Below are 19,434 nucleotides of genomic sequence, written 5' to 3'. Positions count from 1 at the left end.
ATGTATTACTTGTTTCAGGGGTACAGGTCTGTGATTCATCAGTCTTACACAATACACAGCACTCACCACAACACATACCCTCCCCATTGTCCATCACCCGGCCACTCCATCCCTCCCACCCCCCCCCTCCCCTCCAGCAACCCTGAGTTTGTTTCCTGAGATTGAGTCTCTTATGGTTTGTCTCCCTCTCTGGTTTTGTCTTGTTTCATTTTTCCCTCTCTTCCCCTATGATCCTCTGCCTTGTTTCTTAAATTCCACGTATCAGTGAGATCATATGATAATTGTCTTTCTCTGACTGACTTATTTTGCTTAGCATAATACCATCCACATCATTGCAAATGGCAAGATCTCATTTTTGATGGCTGCATAATATTCTTTTGTATATATAAACCACATCTTCTTTATCAATTCATCTGTCAATGGACATACAGGTTCTTTCCACATTTTGGCTATTGTGGACATTCCTGCTATAAACATTGGGGTGCAGGTGCCCCTTCGGATCACTACATTTGTATCTTTGGGGTAAATTCCCAGTCGTGCAATTGCTGGGTCATAGGGTAGCTCTATTTTTAACTTTCTGAGGAACCCCCATACTGTTTCCAGAATGGCTGCAGCAGCTTGCATTCCCACCAACAGCACAGGAGGGTTCCCCTTTCTCCACATCCTCACCAACATCTGTTGTTTCCTGACTTGTTAATTTTAGCCATTCTGACTGGTGTAAGGTGGTATCTCATTGTGGTTTTGATTTGTATTTCCCTGATGCTGAGTGATGTTGATCACTTTTTCAATGTCTCCTGGCCATTTGGATGTCTTCTTTGCAAAAATGTCTGTTCATGTCTTCTGCCCATTTCTTGATTGATTGGACTATTCTTTGGGAGTTGAGTTTGGTAAGTTCTTTATAGATTTTGGATACTAGACCTTTATCTGATATGTCATTTGCAAATATCTTCTCCCATTCTCTCCGTTATCTTTGATTTTGTTGAATGCTTCCTTTGCTATGCTAAAGCTTTTTATCTTATTGATCCCATTTACAATTGCACCTAAAACCGTAAGAGACCTAGGCATAAACCTAACCAAAGAGGCAAAGGATCTGTACTCAGAAAACTATAGAATACTCATGAAAGAAACTGAGGAAGGCACAAAGAAATGGAAAAACATTCCATGCTCATGGACTGGAAGAACAAATATTGTAAAAATGTCTATGCTACCTAGAGCAATCTACACATTCAATGTGATCCCTATCAAATATCATCAACTTTTTTCACAGAAATGAACAAATAATCCTAAAATTTGTATGGAACCAGAAAAGGCCCCAAATAGCCAGAGGAATGTTGAAAAAGAAAACCAAAGCTGGTGGCATCACAATTCCGGACTTCAAGGTCTATTACAAAGCTGTGATCATCAAGACAGTGTGGTGCTGGCACAGAAACAGACACATAGATCAATGGAACAGAATAGAGACCTCAGAAATGGACCCTCATTGTATATATCGACCACATCTTCTTTATCCATTCGTCTGTTGAAGGGCATCTCAGCTCCTTCCACGATTTAGCTATTGTGGACAATGCTGCTACGAACATTGGGGTGCATATGGCCCTTCTCTTCACTACGTCTGTATCTTTGGGGTAATATACAATGGAATATTACTCAGCTATCAAAATGAATGATTTCTCGGGGCGCCTGGGGTGGCACAGTGGTTAAGTGTCTGCCTTCGGCTCAGGGCGTGATCCCGGCGTTATAGGATCGAGCCCCACATCAGGCTCCTCCGCTGTGAGCCTGCTTCTTCCTCTCCCACTCCCCCTGCTTGTGTTCCCTCTCTCGCTGGCTGTCTCTATCTCTGTCGAATAAATAAATAAAATCTTTAAAAAAAAAATGAACGATTTCTCAACATTTGCTGCAACATGGACGGCACTGGAGGAGATAATGCTAAGCGAAATAAGTCAAGCAGAGAAAGACAATTATCATATGGTTTCACTCATCTATGGAACATAAGAAGTAGGAAGATCGGTAGGGGAAGAAAGGGATAAAGAAAGGGGGGGTAATCAGAAGGGGGAATGAAGCATGAGAGACTATGGACTCTGAGAAACAAACTGAGGGCTTCAGAGGGGAGGGGGGTGGGGGAATGGGATAGACGGGTAATGGGTAGTAAGGAGGGCACGTGTTGCATGGTGCACTGGGTGTTATACGCAACTAATGAATCATCGAACTTTACATCAAAAACCAGGGATGTACTGTATGGTGACTAACATAATAAAAAAATATTATTTAAAAAAAAAGAATTCATGGTGATGTTATAAAACATAAAAAAAAAAAAAAAGAAAGAAATGGACCCTCAACTCTATGGTCAACTAATCTTCGACAAAGCAGGAAAGAATATCCAATGGAAAAAAAGTCTCTTCAACAAAAGGTGTTGGGAAAATTGGACAGCCACATGCAGCAGAATGAAACAGGACCATTCTCTTACACCACACACAAAAACAGACTCAAAATGGATGAAAGACCTAAATGTGAAACAGGAATCCATCAAAATCCTTGAGGAGAACACAGGCAGCCACCTCTATGACCTTGGCCGCAGCAACTTCTTGCTAGACACATCTCCAAAGGCAAGGGAAGCAAAGGCAAAAATGAACTATTGGGACTTCATCAAGAATTATGATATTTTCTATACAGATCGGCATTGTTATCATTATTAAATATCCTCATTATCTCTAGTAATGGTTTAAGCTTTAAAGCCTACTTTAGACTTAACTGTTCTCACATCAGCTTCATTTCTCATCTATTTTCAATGTCTGTGACTTTATACTCTTAATTTCAATGATTTTTCAGCTGCACTCACAAATATGTTGAATAAAAGAAAATAGTGATCAAAAATTTCAAGAAAATTCAATGTACACAGTTGACTTACATTTGGCTCCTAGAAGAATAGATCCATATTTAAGTTATGTCATGGATTTCTTAGGTAATATCCAAGTAGTGCTCAAGCCTTCGAAGCAAATAAGGATTTGATATTCTACCTGAAAGCCACAAAGTCATTACGCATAATAAGATGTTAACTTGATGGCTGGATTTGAATTTGTAAGAGAGTTTAGGGTACATGACAGGATACAGAGAAAACTATCCATCTATCTATCTATCTATCTATCTATCTATCTATCTATCTATCTATCTATCGAGTGCACACATGAGTGGGGGGGGCGAGAATCTTAAGTAGGCTCCATGCCCCGCATGGAGCCCGATGTAGGGCTCAAGCCCACAACCCTGAGATCATGACCTGAGCCAAAATCAAGAATCAGTCGCTCAATTGAATGAGCCACCCAGGCACCCCATATAGAGAAACAATTTAGAGGAAAAACCAAAAATCACATTATTTTCTTGGTGGTGGTACTAGTAACGCCAGCAAGGTTTTTGTCCAAAATCAAAAAAAAAAAAAAAAAAAAAAGAAAAAGAAGCATCCAAAATGGTGGCAAATAGGTCATACTGTCAAATAAATGTTACTTATTTTAATTATTTAAGTTGCTTTAATAAATTTGCAAATTACTTATTAGCTACATAGCACTCACATTTCAGAATACATTGTATTCTTTGAGAAAACCTGAAGTATCTATTTCTGCCCACTTTCACATAATCAAAGTACCTCATTTAGAGTGAACTCAAGTATCTATCATAGCAGATGACAAAGAAAGACATCAACGGAGCACATTTAGTTACTTACGAACTGGTAAAATTTTAGAATAGATTTTCCTACTTAAAAGTTTCATAAAATAGTTTTCCATATTTTTAAATTCCATTCTCATCAAACTGAGTAAGAAAAAAGTTTAGACAATAAATATCTCAACTAAATAGTAAGTTCTTTTTTTCCAAATAAACTCTATATATAGTTTCCTTGAGTTTTTAGAAATTTCTCTGCCTTTTTTATTTAGATAACCCTCATAGACTAGTAGTAAGTTGAACTGTGTCCCCCAAAGCGATATGTTCAAGTCCTAACCATAGGACCTGTGAAAGTAATCTTATTGGAAGTAGGATCTCTGCTGATATGATTATGTTAAGATCATAAGATCAGCTTGGATTTAGAGTGTCCGGTGATCATTGTCCTTATAAGAGAAAGAAGAGGGAGCATGGCAACATCAGGGAAGATAGCTATGTGAAGATGGAGGCAGACACTGGACTGATGAGCCCCGAGCCAAAGAATGTCAGAGATCGGCAGCCAGCCCCAGGAGTGGAAGGGGCCAGGGCACTTGGTTCCTCAGGGCCTCCAGGAGGAACCAACCCTCCAACACCTTGATTTTAGACTTGCAGCCTCCAGAACTGTGAGATAACAGATTTCTGCTGTCTTAAGCCACCAAATTTGTGGTGATTTGTTGCAATAGCCCTAGGAAACTAACACAAAGCCTTGTTAAATATGTTGAGGACAAATGGATATGTATTAGTTTCTATTCCAAATCCACCATAAGACATGTGTGTCTAACGTGTAAGGTATGTTGGGGAGAGGAAGGGAAGGAGATTTCATTAAAATAAGTACACTGAGGGGCTCCTGGATGGCTCAGTTGGGTGAGCATCTGACTCTGGATTTTTGGCTCAGGTCATGATCTCAGGGTCATGAGATCGAGCCCCAAGTTGGGCTGCACACTGGCTGCGGAGCCTGCTTGAGATTCTCTCCCTCCCCATGCTCTTCCCCCACCTCTCTCTCTAAAAAACTTAAATTAAAATTAAAAAATCAATTTAAAACAATGAAATGAAATAAGTACTTGGGCCGGTCCATGGGGTGGCAGCTGGTGTCGTCCTGCCAGCCTGCAGTGGGGCTGGCGGCCCTGGGCCACCATGTTCCAGACTCCTCGGTGCTCCTCCACACCACACGCCCACCAAGAAGTGGCAGAAAAGCCATCTGCCATCAGCTAAGAACCTGAGGCAGGACTCACTGGAGAGGAAGAGAAAGCGGACATTCCTGTCAGCACCGTAAGTACCTGTGAACTGTGGCAGGAAAAGTGAAATGGGTCACTGATGTGGAGAAGTCAGTGCTGATGAATAACTCTGAAGAGCAGGTGGATCCAAGTGACAGAAAGCGAGGGCTGGAATTTTTACTGGATCAGTGTGCAAACCCACCACAACGTCTGTGGCATCAAAACTGTCTATCGGCTCTCAGACCATCACACGGTCAACTGTTCTGAACCATGGCCAACTGACCCAGAACGATCTGATGGTGGAGAATACGAAAAGCCACAGGAAGGAGCAGGAAAAAGAAGGGGCTCCTCTAACAGAAAAGGTTGGAAACACAAAACACCCCCATGCTGCCCGCTGACCACAACCTGTCTGTGGAGGAGTTCAGAACAGCCGCTCCAGGTCACGAAACCTTGTGGAAAGCCCAGGCACAGGTGTCTTTCTGATCAACAAGCACTCACAGATCAACACGTGGTCCCAGGACAGCAAAATGGCTCTGGCTGTGACACCGTCCACTAAAGAAGCCATGTGATGTCTCCGAACATCAACGACCCATGACTAACCCGCGAGAGGACATCCAACCCGCGATGGTTCTGGCGTCTCCGCCCGCCCGCTGAGTGGCTCAGTGAACACGGCTGAATTTGGATTCCACCGCTTTTGCTCAGGGAAGCACACCCCGAGTGAGCTGGACCCCGTGTTTGTTTGTGTGTCTCACCAATCAGAAACACCCCCACAGCCACACCCATGGGGAAGGGTCGTGAGCAGCCTGCACTCTACCTGGACAGCAGCCTCCGCGAGCTGCTGGACGAGGTCCACTGGGTCATCATGCAGTCGTTGCAGGCCACAGCACAGAGGAACAGCGACCAGCAGCGCTTCCAGTGCCACAACTGCGACACCATCGCAGACGACAAGCTGAAGCGCTGGCCGACAGAGGCGCAGGAGTCCGGCTCTCCCCTCCAGCACCGCCAGCAACTAGACCCATAAGTAGTAGCTGACCAGTGACGCCCTCCATACTGCGGCTCCTAACGGCAAGACTACAGACTCTGGGAACAAGTCGCCCCAGAGGAAGTCCCCAGCCATCGTGAAAGTCTGTACAAGGAAGAGCTGGTGCGGGGTGACAGGGCTGACCGGGAGCTGAGAAGTCGCCAGGGCCAGTCGCTGGGGCCCAAAGTGGCCGACCAAGAGACCGCGGGATGCCCCCACGACCAGACAGTGACCACCAGGAAACACGGGAGACTGCATCCTAGACCCTGCCAAGTCCTCCGTGCACCAGGGCCTATTCTGAAATTCCCTTCTTCTAGAGTTTTTTCCCTTCTTAAGCCCTGTAAATAAATAAAGGCACTTCTTTGGAAGGTTAGAAAAAATAATAATAAAATAAGTATATTTTATAAAATAAAATAAAAATTGTTCCCTAAGATATCAAAAAGGAACACTCCCAGTTAAATACTTTGATCTGGTATTTTATTTATTAGAGTCGTTATGTGGTGATTCACAGAAAATGCAGCACGTAGCAATTCCTTTCCCATGGAAGGCAATTTGTGCAATGATTGATAAATGAATAAAGAAATAAACTGATATATGACTGGGGTTTAAAATAATCCTGCCTCACCAAAACTAACACATGAGGACCTTTCATAACTCACACATTACTCTTATTAAAATACTACTACTTGCAAGTCTCAAACCCTGGCCAGTAGCCAACCTTCTTAAAATAGATTTTTATCCTCATGTGCAACAACATTAAACAGTTTCCACAAGAATGAGTCTAGAGTCTCACGGCTGAAGACCAAAAAACACGCCACAGCGGTACTTACATGTCTGTCCTCTGCACCAGAAGCCACGTAGCGTCCGCAAGGGCTAAAGGCAATCCCACATGGGTATCCGTGGTTTGGATGTCCTTCAAAACAGCGCTCGCATCTATAGGAAAAAAATAAATACCAAGAGAAAAAAAATGATTTTTTAATTTAACACAAATTAGGGCAAAGGACACTGACTTGTAGCCTGTCTTTACAATAATTAACAAACCAGCACTGAGACAACACACTCTCATGTGAGTTATTAAAGGCAGGCAGGTTACTCTGGAGATCTTTAAAAAAATATAAAAACGAACGTTTTCAAATCATAAATTATTTGGATCAGTGATTCAAAGACTTTTGGGAGGTGCGACACTCTTTCAAGGCTGGTCAAGTGCCACAACCAACTACTTACAAAGTGTTACATAAAACCTGCTTATTGTTACAGATGTCAGAGAACCGATGCTGGTGTCACCCAGAAAATCTCCAACACCTCTGGGGATGGCCAGAGCCACCCAGGGAAAGCCTTCGCAAGTGTTGACCAGCACAGGGCTGGGCTCCAGGGAGCTCCGCGATGCCAAACAGAGCCACACCCGGAGACGGCCTCGGGGAGCATACCCTCCCCACGTGAGAGCGGTTTCTGTATTCGCTTAGCGATTAGAGGAGAGCAGAGACACAGCTCATTCTGCCCTTGCAAATCGGTATTGTGCGTGCACACACACCAGTGTTGATGACACTTTGTTACATACGTTATCGATTTAGTGATTAGTCCCCATAGCAGAACTATCTTTTTAGAGAACAGGAGTACACATATCTACGTGTTTGCATGACTAGAGTTTGAGCATCTCCTCACCTCCCTGTGCATCTTTGACCCTCAGGGGTCACAAGACACTCACACAGCAGAGGAAAGACCAGCACCCTTTCTGTTAGCATTCCGAATTGGTGTGACCGGTTCTCAGATGGGTCAGCATGAATCCGTTCACTACAACCTGGTCGTATTTAGCAAAGAGATCAAACCGAGTTTACGGACCCTAAGGCCACATGCCTCAGGAGCTGTCACAGAAGCGCGTCCCGTGTGTCCCCGGCTGCGACCTGCAGGCCAGGGCGGGCCTTACCTCAGGGTTCTCAAGTCCCACAGCTTTATGCTGTCCCCGGTGGCTGTGGTGGCAAAAAGGTTATAAACCTGGTGCTGTTGGGTCGTGAATGATGATCCCTAGAATTGTAAGGGGAAGAAACAAGATGTGTTCTTTAAAGGCTGAATTAATAAACATTACACTGGTGATATCTAACAACGGTGAATCTGAAGTAAGAAACTGACACTGAAGCACGAGAGACTATGGACTCTGAGAAACAAACTGCGGGCTTCAGAGGGGAGGGGGTGGGGGAATGGGACAGGCTGGTGATGGGTAGTAAGGAGGGCACGTATTGCATGGTGCACTGGGTGTTATACGCAACTAATGAATCATCGAGCCTTACATCAGAAACCAGGAATGTACTGTATGGTGACTAACATAATAAATCATTATAAATAAATAAAAAATCATTAAAATAAAAAAAACAAAACCCTGGACTTAGCAACAATCTGCATAAAGAAAGGAATACCTTAAGAATCAGAGTCTGGGGTCTTTGCATTTTTATTTTTTTGAATCAAATAATTATTGAATTTGAACATACAAATTTGATTAAGAAGTCTTTTTTTGCAAATGTATAGAATTAATGATTTATTAATATTTATAAGTGCTTATCTCCTACCACATCCTATACACAGTGATAGACATAGAACTCTTACAAATAAACAATATATAAACAAACAAACAAAAGAAAAAAAAAGAAACTGACACAAAGTATTTCTCTTATTTATAACAATTTCAGAATTGGCCTCCAAAAACTTCCTTATGAATAATTACTAACGGTACATTTTGACCTTAGGAAGTGTTGGTGTATGTTTTCTATGTATGAAATGCCACCGAGAGTTAGAAAAGTACGATAAAAGATAAAAAAGACTACAAGATTAATGTACCAGAATTTATATTTAAATTTATATCTTCAATAAATTATCTGAAAGATGCCCTGAATGGGGCACTTGAGGTTTGAGGTTATGAATCTGCCGGTTATCAAGCCCTAAGGCCCCCGTGCAGGGGTCTGTGCACGGGCTTGCGTGGAGCCCCGTGCGTGTCCCTGGTGGGGTCCCTTGGAGGACCTATACCTGATCCGATCATCACTTCCCCTCGGGCTGCAGTCAGAAGGAAGGCTGCAGTGACTTAAAATAGCTCCTAGAAGGGGCTCAACTGCACTCCACGTACAGAACCATTTTTGGACCCAAACACTAAATAATTATGGCTCATAACAATGTCCATCTTCCTTCCATGCCAAGAATATCCAAATTATTAAGAACAATGTAAAGAAGTGTATCTGACCCTTACTGCGCACATACCTCGAGGTTGTTGTTCAGCCACAAACAGGAAACGAAGGTTTACACAAATCAACAGCAAACAGAGAGTCTTCCCTGTGCCCACAGCATTCTGGGCACTGAGCACTTCATCCTCTCAACACACTTATGAGACGTAAACTACTTTATACCCATTTCAGGTGAGAAACACGACACAGAGGAATCCACTCAGGGCCCCCCAGCCCCTAATCCCAACATAGCTGAGGCATCCACAAGCGAGCACGGGGTCAAGCCAGCTTGGTAAATCGCAACGTCCAGACAATGCAACAGACACAACGCGAACACCCAGAGACCGTCCACAAAACACCAGGCACTGGGCAAGGCACTGAGTCTAAGAGTTTAACAGAAAGGCGTAGTTCCCCAAAGGCAAGAGAAACAAAAGATAAAATGAATTTATGGGACTTCATCAAGATTAAAAGTTTCTGCACAGCCAAGGAAACAGTCAGAAAAACTAAGAGGCAGCCCACGGAATGGGAGAATATATTTGCAAATGACACTACAGATAAAGGACGGGTATCCAAGATCTACAAAGAACTTCTCAAACTCAATACACGAGAAACAAATAAGCAAATCAAAAAATGGGCAGAAGATATGAACAGACACTTTCCAATGAAGACATACAAATGGCTAACAGACACATGAAAAAATGTTCAAAATCATTAGCCATCAAAGAAATTCAAATCAAAACCACACTGAGATACCACCTTACGCCAGTTAGAATGGCAAAAATAGACAAGGCAAGAAACAACAATTGTTGGAGAGGATGTGGAGAAAGGGGATCCCTCCTACATTGTTGGTGGGAATGCAAGTTGGTACAGCCACTCTGGAAAACAGTGTGGAGGTCCCTTAAAAAGTTAAAAATTGAGCTACCCTATGATCCAGCCATTGCATTACTGGGCGTTTACCCCAAAGATACAGACGCAGTGAAGAGAAGGGCCATATGCACCCCAATGTTCATAGCAGCAATGTCCACAATAGCTAAATCGTGGAAGGAGCCGAGATGCCCTGCAACAGATGACTGGATTAAGAAGTTGTGGTCCATATATACAATGGAATATTACTCAGCAATCAGAAAGAACGAGTTCTCAACATTTGCTACAACATGGACGGCACTGGAGGAGATAATGCTAAGTGAAATAAGTCAAGCAGAGAAAGACAACTATCATATGATTTCTCTCATCTATGGAACATAAGAACTAGAATGATCAGTAGGGGAAGAAAGGGATAAAGAAAGGGGGGGTAATCAGAAGGGGGAATGAAACATGAGAGACTATGGACTATGAGAAACAAACTGAGGGCTACAGAGGGGAGGGGGGTGGGGGAATGGGATAGACGGGTGATGGGTAGTAAGAAGGGCACGTATTGCATGGTGCACTGGGTGTTATACACAACTAATGAATCATCGAGCCTTACATCGAAAACCGGGGATGTACTGTATGGTGACTAACATAATATAATAAAAAAATCATTATTAAAAAAAAAAAAAAAGGCGTAGTTAGAACACCTTACAACACTGCTAGTTTCCTGAAGCTAACCAGTAAAAAACCAAAAGCATTCACTGGGATAAAAAGAGAATTAAAATCTGTTTTCAGTCAATCCAAGGAGGCTAAGGAGGAAGAAATGAAGAAGCCAAGAAAATTCATGATAAACAGAAAGTACAGAAGTTTTTTTTTTAATGTAGAAGAGAAAGCAGAAAATAAGACCAAATGTGTGAGTAATCATATCAAGTGCAAACAGACTGAACTCAACAAGTTAAAAAAAAAAAGAGATTCTTAGTTGGATTTCAAGAAAAACAAAACATTATCTTTAAAGGCTGAATGTGAAAGGTGGGAGAAAAAGAGCACATACTAAATAAAAGAACGCAGGATTGATTGTATAAGTACCAGAAAACATTGACAGAAGGCAAATAAGACCTCATTAAAAATAGTTTATAAATATTATAAAAGGAACGCTGCACATAAAAATATAAGAAATCTGGGGCGCCCGGGTGGCACAGCGGTTAAGCGTCTGCCTTGGGCTCAGGGCGTGATCCCGGCGTTATGGGATCGAGCCCCACATCAGGCTCCTCTGCTATGAGCCTGCTTCTTCCTCTCCTGCTCCCCCTGGTTGTGTTCCCTCTCTCGCTGGCTGTCTCTATATTTGTCGAATAAATAAATAAAATCTTTAAAAAAAAAAAAAAAAAAAAAATATATATATATATATATATATATATATATATATATATGAAATCCGACGTAAATATACCCAATAACACAGCCTGTAACTATATAGAGAAAAAATTAATAGAATTATAAGAAGAAATTGACAGGATTACAATCATGGAGAGAAATGTTAATACATTTCTCTAATAAAAACAATCGAGTACAAAAAAATAGGAAACTTGAATAATTTGAATACAATTAATAAGGTTGGGCCAATAGACATCTATGCAAACACATACCCAACGGTGGGTGAGAACACATTCTTTTCATGCACACATATGTAATAGCCATAAAAATCAACCAGAGAACCAAGTTTCTCAATAAATACAAAAATCTCAACAGGTAGAAGAGAATCAGTGCCATATAGGTCATGTGCTCTGAACACAATGCCATAAAATCAGAAATCAGTAACAAAACGTTTACCAAAAACAAGGTCATACATGTAGAAATCTAAAAGCACACATCTAAATAAAGTCTAGGTTTAAAAAGGTCATAACGGGAGTTAGAAAATATTTACTGCTAAATAATTAAAATAGCCACGTGCTAAACTGGTAAAGTGCAAGTAAAGCAGCATTCAGGGGGAAATTTATAGGCTTAAATGCATCCATTGTAAATGCATAAAGATGGATTAAATTCATACTTACGGTGTGGAATAAAAACCAGGTAGCACAGAGATATGTACAGTTTGCTGCCATTATGTAAAAGGAAAGCACACCACACAATACAGAATGTATTTTGATGCGTACTTGGGACCACAAATTCAGTTGTGGTCATCAAAGAAGGATGAGAAAGAAAGATACAGACCAGAATTGTGTCTGTCCCCACAAGCATTTCATTTCTTTAAAAAAAAAAAAAAACAAGATCTAAAGATAATAAAGTAATATATTTTAAGGCAATCATACCAGGATTTTACTGACCATTCTTGCTGAAAATCTAAAGTTTTCTGTGCGATAAAATGTTTTCACTAGAAAACTATTTAAACCTTTATATATTTAATTTTTCAATTCAAATGAGCTGTACACAGCATTATGTATTCACATCACAAAAATGCATGTATCTTATTCAGGCATAGAAAAAAAGTAACAGTCAAGTTTTTATTATATATAAAGAAAAAACTAGAGCTATGATTTTAAAAGAGACCGATAAATCATAAAAGATTTATGTATTTGCATTGTAAAAATAAACCATTTAATGATATAACACAATTTAAAAACAGGAAAATAGAGCATTCACTTTTTGATGTGGTACTGTTGTGAACGTGATAAAATTAAACAGTCTGCTTCTCCAACAATGACCGTGGGGCAATTCTCAGGAGAGGTGGTTTTCAGACCACGCACCGGGATGCTTGCAAAAGAGCATTACTCGAGTGTGACGGATATGGCTATGCTTGTCCTGAGCTCAAGAGAAATTCGTAATGATCTGTTTTATGTTCTACTGGAAATACGACCTTTGGACCAGTTAGGATTTGTGTTCCATGAGCGTTCCTGGGTAGCAGCTCCCATATGGCTGCGGTTAGTCTGAACACTTTGACGTATGTTGTGTAACTGAACAAAAATTTAAGAGAAGTTTAGAAAAACAAACTATTAGAACACAGTATAAGTGTCTGTAACGTTACACTCCTTCCCTTCCCTCCCATCAGATACCATTCCGAAGTGTATTTTCAGGAAGTAAAACCAGTTATTTTCCCAGTAAAAACCTCAAGACTGTTTTTCCTAATACAACACCTCTCAACCAAGAGCACACCACAATGATCCCAAAACATCGCAGTCATCACTGGAAGACCGCACCAATTTGAGGTAGATCGGGCTACTGCTTGCTCATTACATAAGCTGCTAGTTAATGGAGAAGAAATTTTAAGCAGTTTCCTAAAGCAAATGCACGAAAACTGGTAACGACGAGAGGTTTTATGAGAGGGACCTAAAACCGCTTGTCTCTGTGTGGTCACTGTGTCACCCGAGGCGGCGGGAAGGCTGTGGTTTTGCACCGGCTGCTGCTAACCCCACAGTCTACACTAGCGCATCTGGACCGAAGTCTCCTAGGAGTCTGTTAGGGCTCCCTAAACGCAGAGATGCTGTCCCAGAGATCCACATGTCCAACAGGAAGGGGACGCTGCTCCAGCCTGACACTGCGCCCTGAAAACAGGCAACATCATAAAGCCCCTGCCCACCGCCCACCGGGACTACTGTAGCCCCAGCCTCTCCCACATCAGCCACAGAGCCAGGCTCAGGCAGGGTACGGAACCATGGCAGGCATCTGAGCACAGGGAGCTCAGTCTACGGCACCATTACGTGAAGCTGTTTGCCGCTGAAGGAGCAAGGCGTGCACTAGGACAGCAGCTATGGACCACCACCAGCCGTGAAGCCAGGAATCCACGCAAGCGAAGCGGGACCGCAGAGGCCAGTGCTGTGCTCCCGAGGCCCTCCCTGGCTGGTGCCACTGCTGCCGAGGCCCTCCCTGGCCGGTGCCCCTGCTCCCGAGGCCCTCCCTGGCCGGGGACGTGCTCAGGATCCCTTCTTCCCTCTCCAGCCTCTCACTCCACTGCAGGGAGCTCATAAAGCACAACGTGTTTGCAGAGCACCAGCGACCTACCCACAGGGTAGAAGACAGAGCGCAAGCACAAGCCCTTCCAGCCAGAGTCACGAGGCGCAATCTCATTACGGCCATGTCTGTAAACTGCACTCACGCACAGCCACGCAAGCATCGGTGCGGTCACTCACCTTCCTGCTCAGCCTTCATGATGGCCGCCCTGTACCTGTAACAAAGCCCAGATGGTGCCCAGAGCCTATAAGCCCAGCCAGGCGCTCTGCAGTGAACCCCCACTGTGGGCTTCACCACATGAGCCTGCACGCTGCTCTCCCCATGCACACCTGGCTCCCTCCTGTACCTCATGGACCTAGGCCCACCTCACCTCCGCAGAGAGGGCCCCCCAGAGGAGCCGCGGCACAGGGCACGTGACGTCGTGTGAACCCACTTGTCTCTGCAGAAGGATACCAATCCATCAAGTGTGAGGACCCTGCTCTCTCCTGCACTCGGGTATCCCCGTGCTCACCACAGCGCCAGGTGCAGACTCACTGAGAGATGTTGACATGAACTCGTTCCTAGCTTAATACAGATGCACACACGCATGTGCACACACATGGAAACACACATGCCCACACACCTCCACATGCATGTGTGCACACAGCCATAAACACGTGTGTATGTGTGTGCGCCTGCATGTCCTGACCCAGTCCAGGCCACAAGAGTGGTGAGGACCCAGGGGCAGGCGCCGGGATGTTCAGTCCCAGCCATCCCCTGAGACCCCGCCGTGGTGGACCGCTAAAGACGTGGAGTGCCAGGGCCACAAGTCTGCTAAGCAGGCTTCTTATCAGGTTTGGGGAAGCCCCGAGCCTGCACACGAGACGCCAGCACAGCGGCTCCCAGACCACAGCTCCGCACTGTGTTTGGACCCGGAGCTCGGCGGCCCAATGGCCGACTGAGGGCACACTCGCTGAGGATGCGGCTCAGGGAACTGCCGCGGCGTGCCTCAGCTTCCACGTCTATGCACTAGGGCTCTCTGAGCACGGAGTTCACGCATGCTCAGCACGTCGTGTCCGGCAGGGGAGCACTCGGCACACGTGAGTATGGTGTGTGCACCGGTAAGAGCGTGACAGGGCAACATTGGGGGTTTGCCTCCTCCTGTCCTGGAGAGAGCCCCCCAGGAGCTAACCATCACCAGATCTCAATGCATCCCACAGAAGCCACCTATGGTACTGGGCCCAGCAACCCAGGTTCCCTCACAAACCCTGCCTGAGACCAGAGTCCATGCCAACACGTACGTCCACACAGGGATGAGACAGGAGAGCAGCAAGGGCCTGCAGGCCAAGTCTGACTCTATCTCAAGAGTTGCTGGGAACCTCGAGGAATTTCAAGGAAGACAGTGAGATGTTCACTTGTATTTAGCAGTGGGAGTATGACTGGGTTGAGGAACAGCTTTGTGGAGACAGCGGATTGGGGTGGCAGCAGATGGCAGCTGGGGCAGGAGAATGGATGGACAGACTGCTCAGGGAGCTGCTGACCAGGCAGTGCTGGGTGCACTCGTGGCATTCATACCATGGGTTTACGTGAGGGAGTCAGGCTGTGAGGACACACGGAACACAGGGAACCACCTGCCTGTTAGCCCAAACTCACTAACTGCGTGGGCTAAGGCAACCTATTTTTACATACTTCAAAATTCTCCTAAAATCAAGTTCTATCTGACAATACGCGACAAGGTAGAGTCCCAGTCAAATATAGCCTTCTCCAATCTTCCCAGGAGACAATAAACATCCTCATCACGGCCGTCACACTCTGTCATCTCACGTGACAGCACTCGCCACAGTCAGCTTTGTGTAAATATGACCCATGCCCACACCTCCCACATTCTGTATACAATTTCTTTGAAAGCAGCTTCTTAATTCGGCTTCTGATCTTCTACTGCAAGTAGCAAATTCTTGCACATTTGTCCTTAACACTCACAGGAACAAAGGGATCGTGTGGAATTAGGTGCATTTGAGAAGTGAGAGTTTTCTAAGGCAATGCCTACTAACCTTCATAAATTCATATTTTAAAAAAATAGGAAGAATAGTTGTTATTAAATGAACTGAGGATATGTTAAGAGATTTACCTGCACAGGTAAATCTTATTTAATCCCTGCCACAGAGAAAAGTAATGAATGCAAAAGGTTTAAAAGTCTTCTACCACGAAATCGGAACAGAGGAATGGAAACAAGAAAACCCCAAGATGTCAGACAAAATAGCATCACATCAATTTTCAAAATGAAATAACTTCTTTTGAAAATATGAGAAAATTGGTTTAGTTTAAAAGAATTATCTTTACCATTATTTTAAAACTGGGATTTTATTTTTTTATAAATAAAAAGCATTTAAAACTCCAAAACTATATTTTGTATTTCCAATTTCAGCAGCTGAAACAGTCATGGTGGTAATGACGGTGATGATGGTGGTAATGGTGGGGGTGGAGCCTACTTAGGATTTTCTCTCCCTCTGCCCGTCCCTCCTTCTAAAAAAAGAACAATGATACCCTTGAGATCATAATGCAGATTTCAGAAGACTATTTATAAATTAAAGTCATTGCAAATATATCAAAAATCCAAATTGTAGTTGCAGTCCTAAAAACAAGTTTTGTTCACAAATCTTAAATGGCTTTTGGTCTGCACAGTGTCTTTTAAACTAAACTATGAGACAATGAATTCATCAAAACAGCACCTCCTCTAATCTCGAGTCTGTAACCCTCAGCTGTGGGTAGTTTTAAACTACTACTCTGTCAAGACAGATAGGAACATCTTACAAAGAGAAACTACTGATTCCTGAAGGTACCTCACATTCCAGCAGGGTCTACATGACTCGCTCAGTCCTTCAGAGCCTGAAACACCCAAACCCTTCATCAAGTTTTAAGTGTGAATGCATTACTAATAAAGCTGAAAAATAGGCCCACAAAATAATCAAAGAGGAAAGTACAAAAATTAACATTCCATATGGCATTAAACTATCTTCTAAGGTCAAACATCGAGGCTTACAAAATTTAATGATGACCAAAAATTAGCAATGAATTCGGTAGCAAACTGTTAAACTTGCATCAGACATCTGTACGAGTCAAACACTTTAAACATACAATTTTACAAATGATAAGTGCTGTCAACAGCTCACTCACTTTATTCTGGCAGATTTGGTGGACAGGCCGTGAATGGGCTTCCAAGATCGCGGCTGCGCTGCGACCTGCATTGAGGTCAAAAACCTCCAGAGTCCTGTTCCGGCCGGCCGCGAGCACGAGATCTGTGCCACTCAGTTAGGGAACTCCTCTCAACAACCCGCCACCGGGAGTGAGCCGTCCCGTGTATTCTGTTAGTACTTTTGGGACACCAAGGAGACACACCGGGGATGATGGGCATTACCATCTGAGGCTCCACAGAAGCTGTGATCACAGCCCTGTTTCCCCCCCTTCTGGTGCTGGGCGTCTGGCAGGAGCTGCTGGGCCGTGGACTAGGGCAGACCCAGGTGGTACCCGTCTCAAGGTGGGAAGCCCAGAGGTCTAACTTCAGTGAAATGAGGTTTGAGGGCTCCAGGAAATGCCCAAATCAAGAGATGGAACGGCAGCTGAATCTATGGGTACTGAGCTCAGAAGACAGGTCTGATGGTAAAATTAGCAATACAACCATGAACGTGGACAGGGCCACCCGAGTCGGCCACACGAGAGCCCACCACTCCCAGCATGGCATACTGTCGACTGAGCGCCACTAACTCCTACACTGGGGACGGGAGTGGCAGTTAGTGACCACCAGAACTACTCCGCCTCCAAGGTGCGGCTCAGAGCAGTGTCATGGATAGTATATATGGTAGAAGGACCACTAGATTCGATAATAAACCCAGTGCTTACACTGAAATACACAGAAACCACTATTCGAGGCCAGAATACTCACAAGGACACAATTCTGCTAGGTGTTGTGTCATGTGTGTAGCAAAGGTTCTAGCATAAAAACACCACTTTTGTAATTAAAACACACTAGAGCCTCTGACACCTTCTATCAGTCCTTCTGAAATGTCAACTATAAAATTCTTCAAAAGAACATAACTTAGACCTCTGAATAACTTAAAATTTTATAAAATGAATTCCTGAAGATCAGAGCTTTTCTTCTAAATAAATCAAAACCAATGCTTTTTAATTAAAAGGGATGATGCTAGCCAAAAAAAGTCAAAAAATAAACTTTTAGCCTCAATTTCAGATTCAACATTACTGCTGTAACGTCTGCCAGCCCCCACAGAGCTGGGGCAAACTTTCATTAATGGAAGGATGCCCATCGCAAGTGTAGCAGTTCATTTTTAAAAAGTACTAAATTACTACGTATTATACAATAAACTACAGACAGAAATACCAGATCACCCTGCTGTATGTCATATGCTCTGCTACGTCCACATCTAGTTTTCCTCTGGCACTCTCTTCACCACGGAGATGGAATCACTGCACGTGTAATTAATGCAGAAGACGTGAGCTCCCTGAGTCCCGTGCTCAGCAGTGCACCTGCAGCCTGGGCCCTCAGCAGACGCTCTTGCCAGGGGGTGAGGCTCAGGATGTGAAAACCAAGAGCAGGGGCAAGGATACAGGAATAGAAGTCGTTTACGGCTGATAAACTGGTAATCTCTGTCATACCAGTCGTAGCAAGTCTGAAGACACGTTTGCACCTGCTCTTCTGTTTGTATCTGAAAGAAAAATAAAGATAATCGATCTTTCTGTTTCCCTCCCACAACTAAGCATTCTACTGTTAAAAAGCTGACTATGAAAAAAGTTTTCATATCTCAATTACATTTTATAACATCAAAGGAATACGTCAGCTACCTTAATATTCCTTTAGGAAACTAACTTTTCCTATAGGAAAACTTCATGAAAAAATATCATATAAAGCCCCAAATAATTCATTCCTGTCTATGAGAAAGCAAATTTTTCTCCTAATTCTAAAATAATTATGTATACTTAAGAAGACATCCAACCAGTTATAAACTATCTGTATTTCCATTTACACATATGTTGTTAATACTTTCTAAAGGGTAACATAAGCAGTTAGTATTGGTTTAATAAACATACGACCTCAAGAATCCCTAACAATAATTTTGTAAAGGAAGGGAACCTGCCAGCAATCTTACAATGTGATCCTGGCCCACACAGGGGCAGGAGCAGGTGGGGGCTGGGGCAGAGCGCCGGGAGGGCTCCATGTCTGAGCCTGCTGGGCAGCTGAGAGGGGGGATGAACAGGCCATCAGCCTATACCTTCCACGGGTGGGTGAATGCTGCGTGGGGGCCTGGGGCCACATATGCAGGATAGGCACAGAGACGGGCATCCAGAGGGATGACTCAGACAGCAGGTCCTGGGGGGAATGGAGATGTGGAGGTCAGCCACACAGACTGGAGGGACAAATGGAGCGGAGTCACAGGAGAGTTTTGAAGGGAAGCTCAGTGACAACACAAAGATCCCACAAATTACTGTGCGTTCCTGCTGAAAAACTGCGCGGGATCAAACAGCAGGT

At 43.7% G+C, this 19,434-nt stretch overlaps 1 protein-coding gene across 6 annotated transcripts in view; it reads right to left on the bottom strand.

Annotated features, from left to right (window-relative positions):
- The window catches only part of WDR27 (WD repeat domain 27), a 163,627-nt gene that overhangs the window by 86,708 nt on the left and 57,485 nt on the right, over nt 1–19,434 (bottom strand). For 2 of the 6 annotated variants that reach the window (XM_044379965.3, XM_048225916.2), the window contains exons 21-23: nt 19,178–19,275; nt 18,516–18,613; nt 17,103–17,191 (exon numbers count right to left, since the gene is read on the bottom strand). In XM_044379965.3, coding sequence (XP_044235900.2) covers nt 18,558–18,613; nt 19,178–19,275 — 154 coding nt within the window. In that variant the 3' untranslated portion in view covers nt 17,103–17,191; nt 18,516–18,557. The other 4 variants (XM_048225914.2, XM_057310880.1, XM_044379964.3 and 1 more) reach the window with 4 other exon arrangements.

The sequence above is a fragment of the Ursus arctos genome, unplaced genomic scaffold (assembly GCF_023065955.2).
Source record: "Ursus arctos isolate Adak ecotype North America unplaced genomic scaffold, UrsArc2.0 scaffold_13, whole genome shotgun sequence".
NCBI classification, from domain to species: Eukaryota; Metazoa; Chordata; class Mammalia; order Carnivora; family Ursidae; genus Ursus; species Ursus arctos.
Note: the sequence above shows the minus strand (reverse complement) of the source record. Positions and strands in the feature narration are given on the sequence as shown.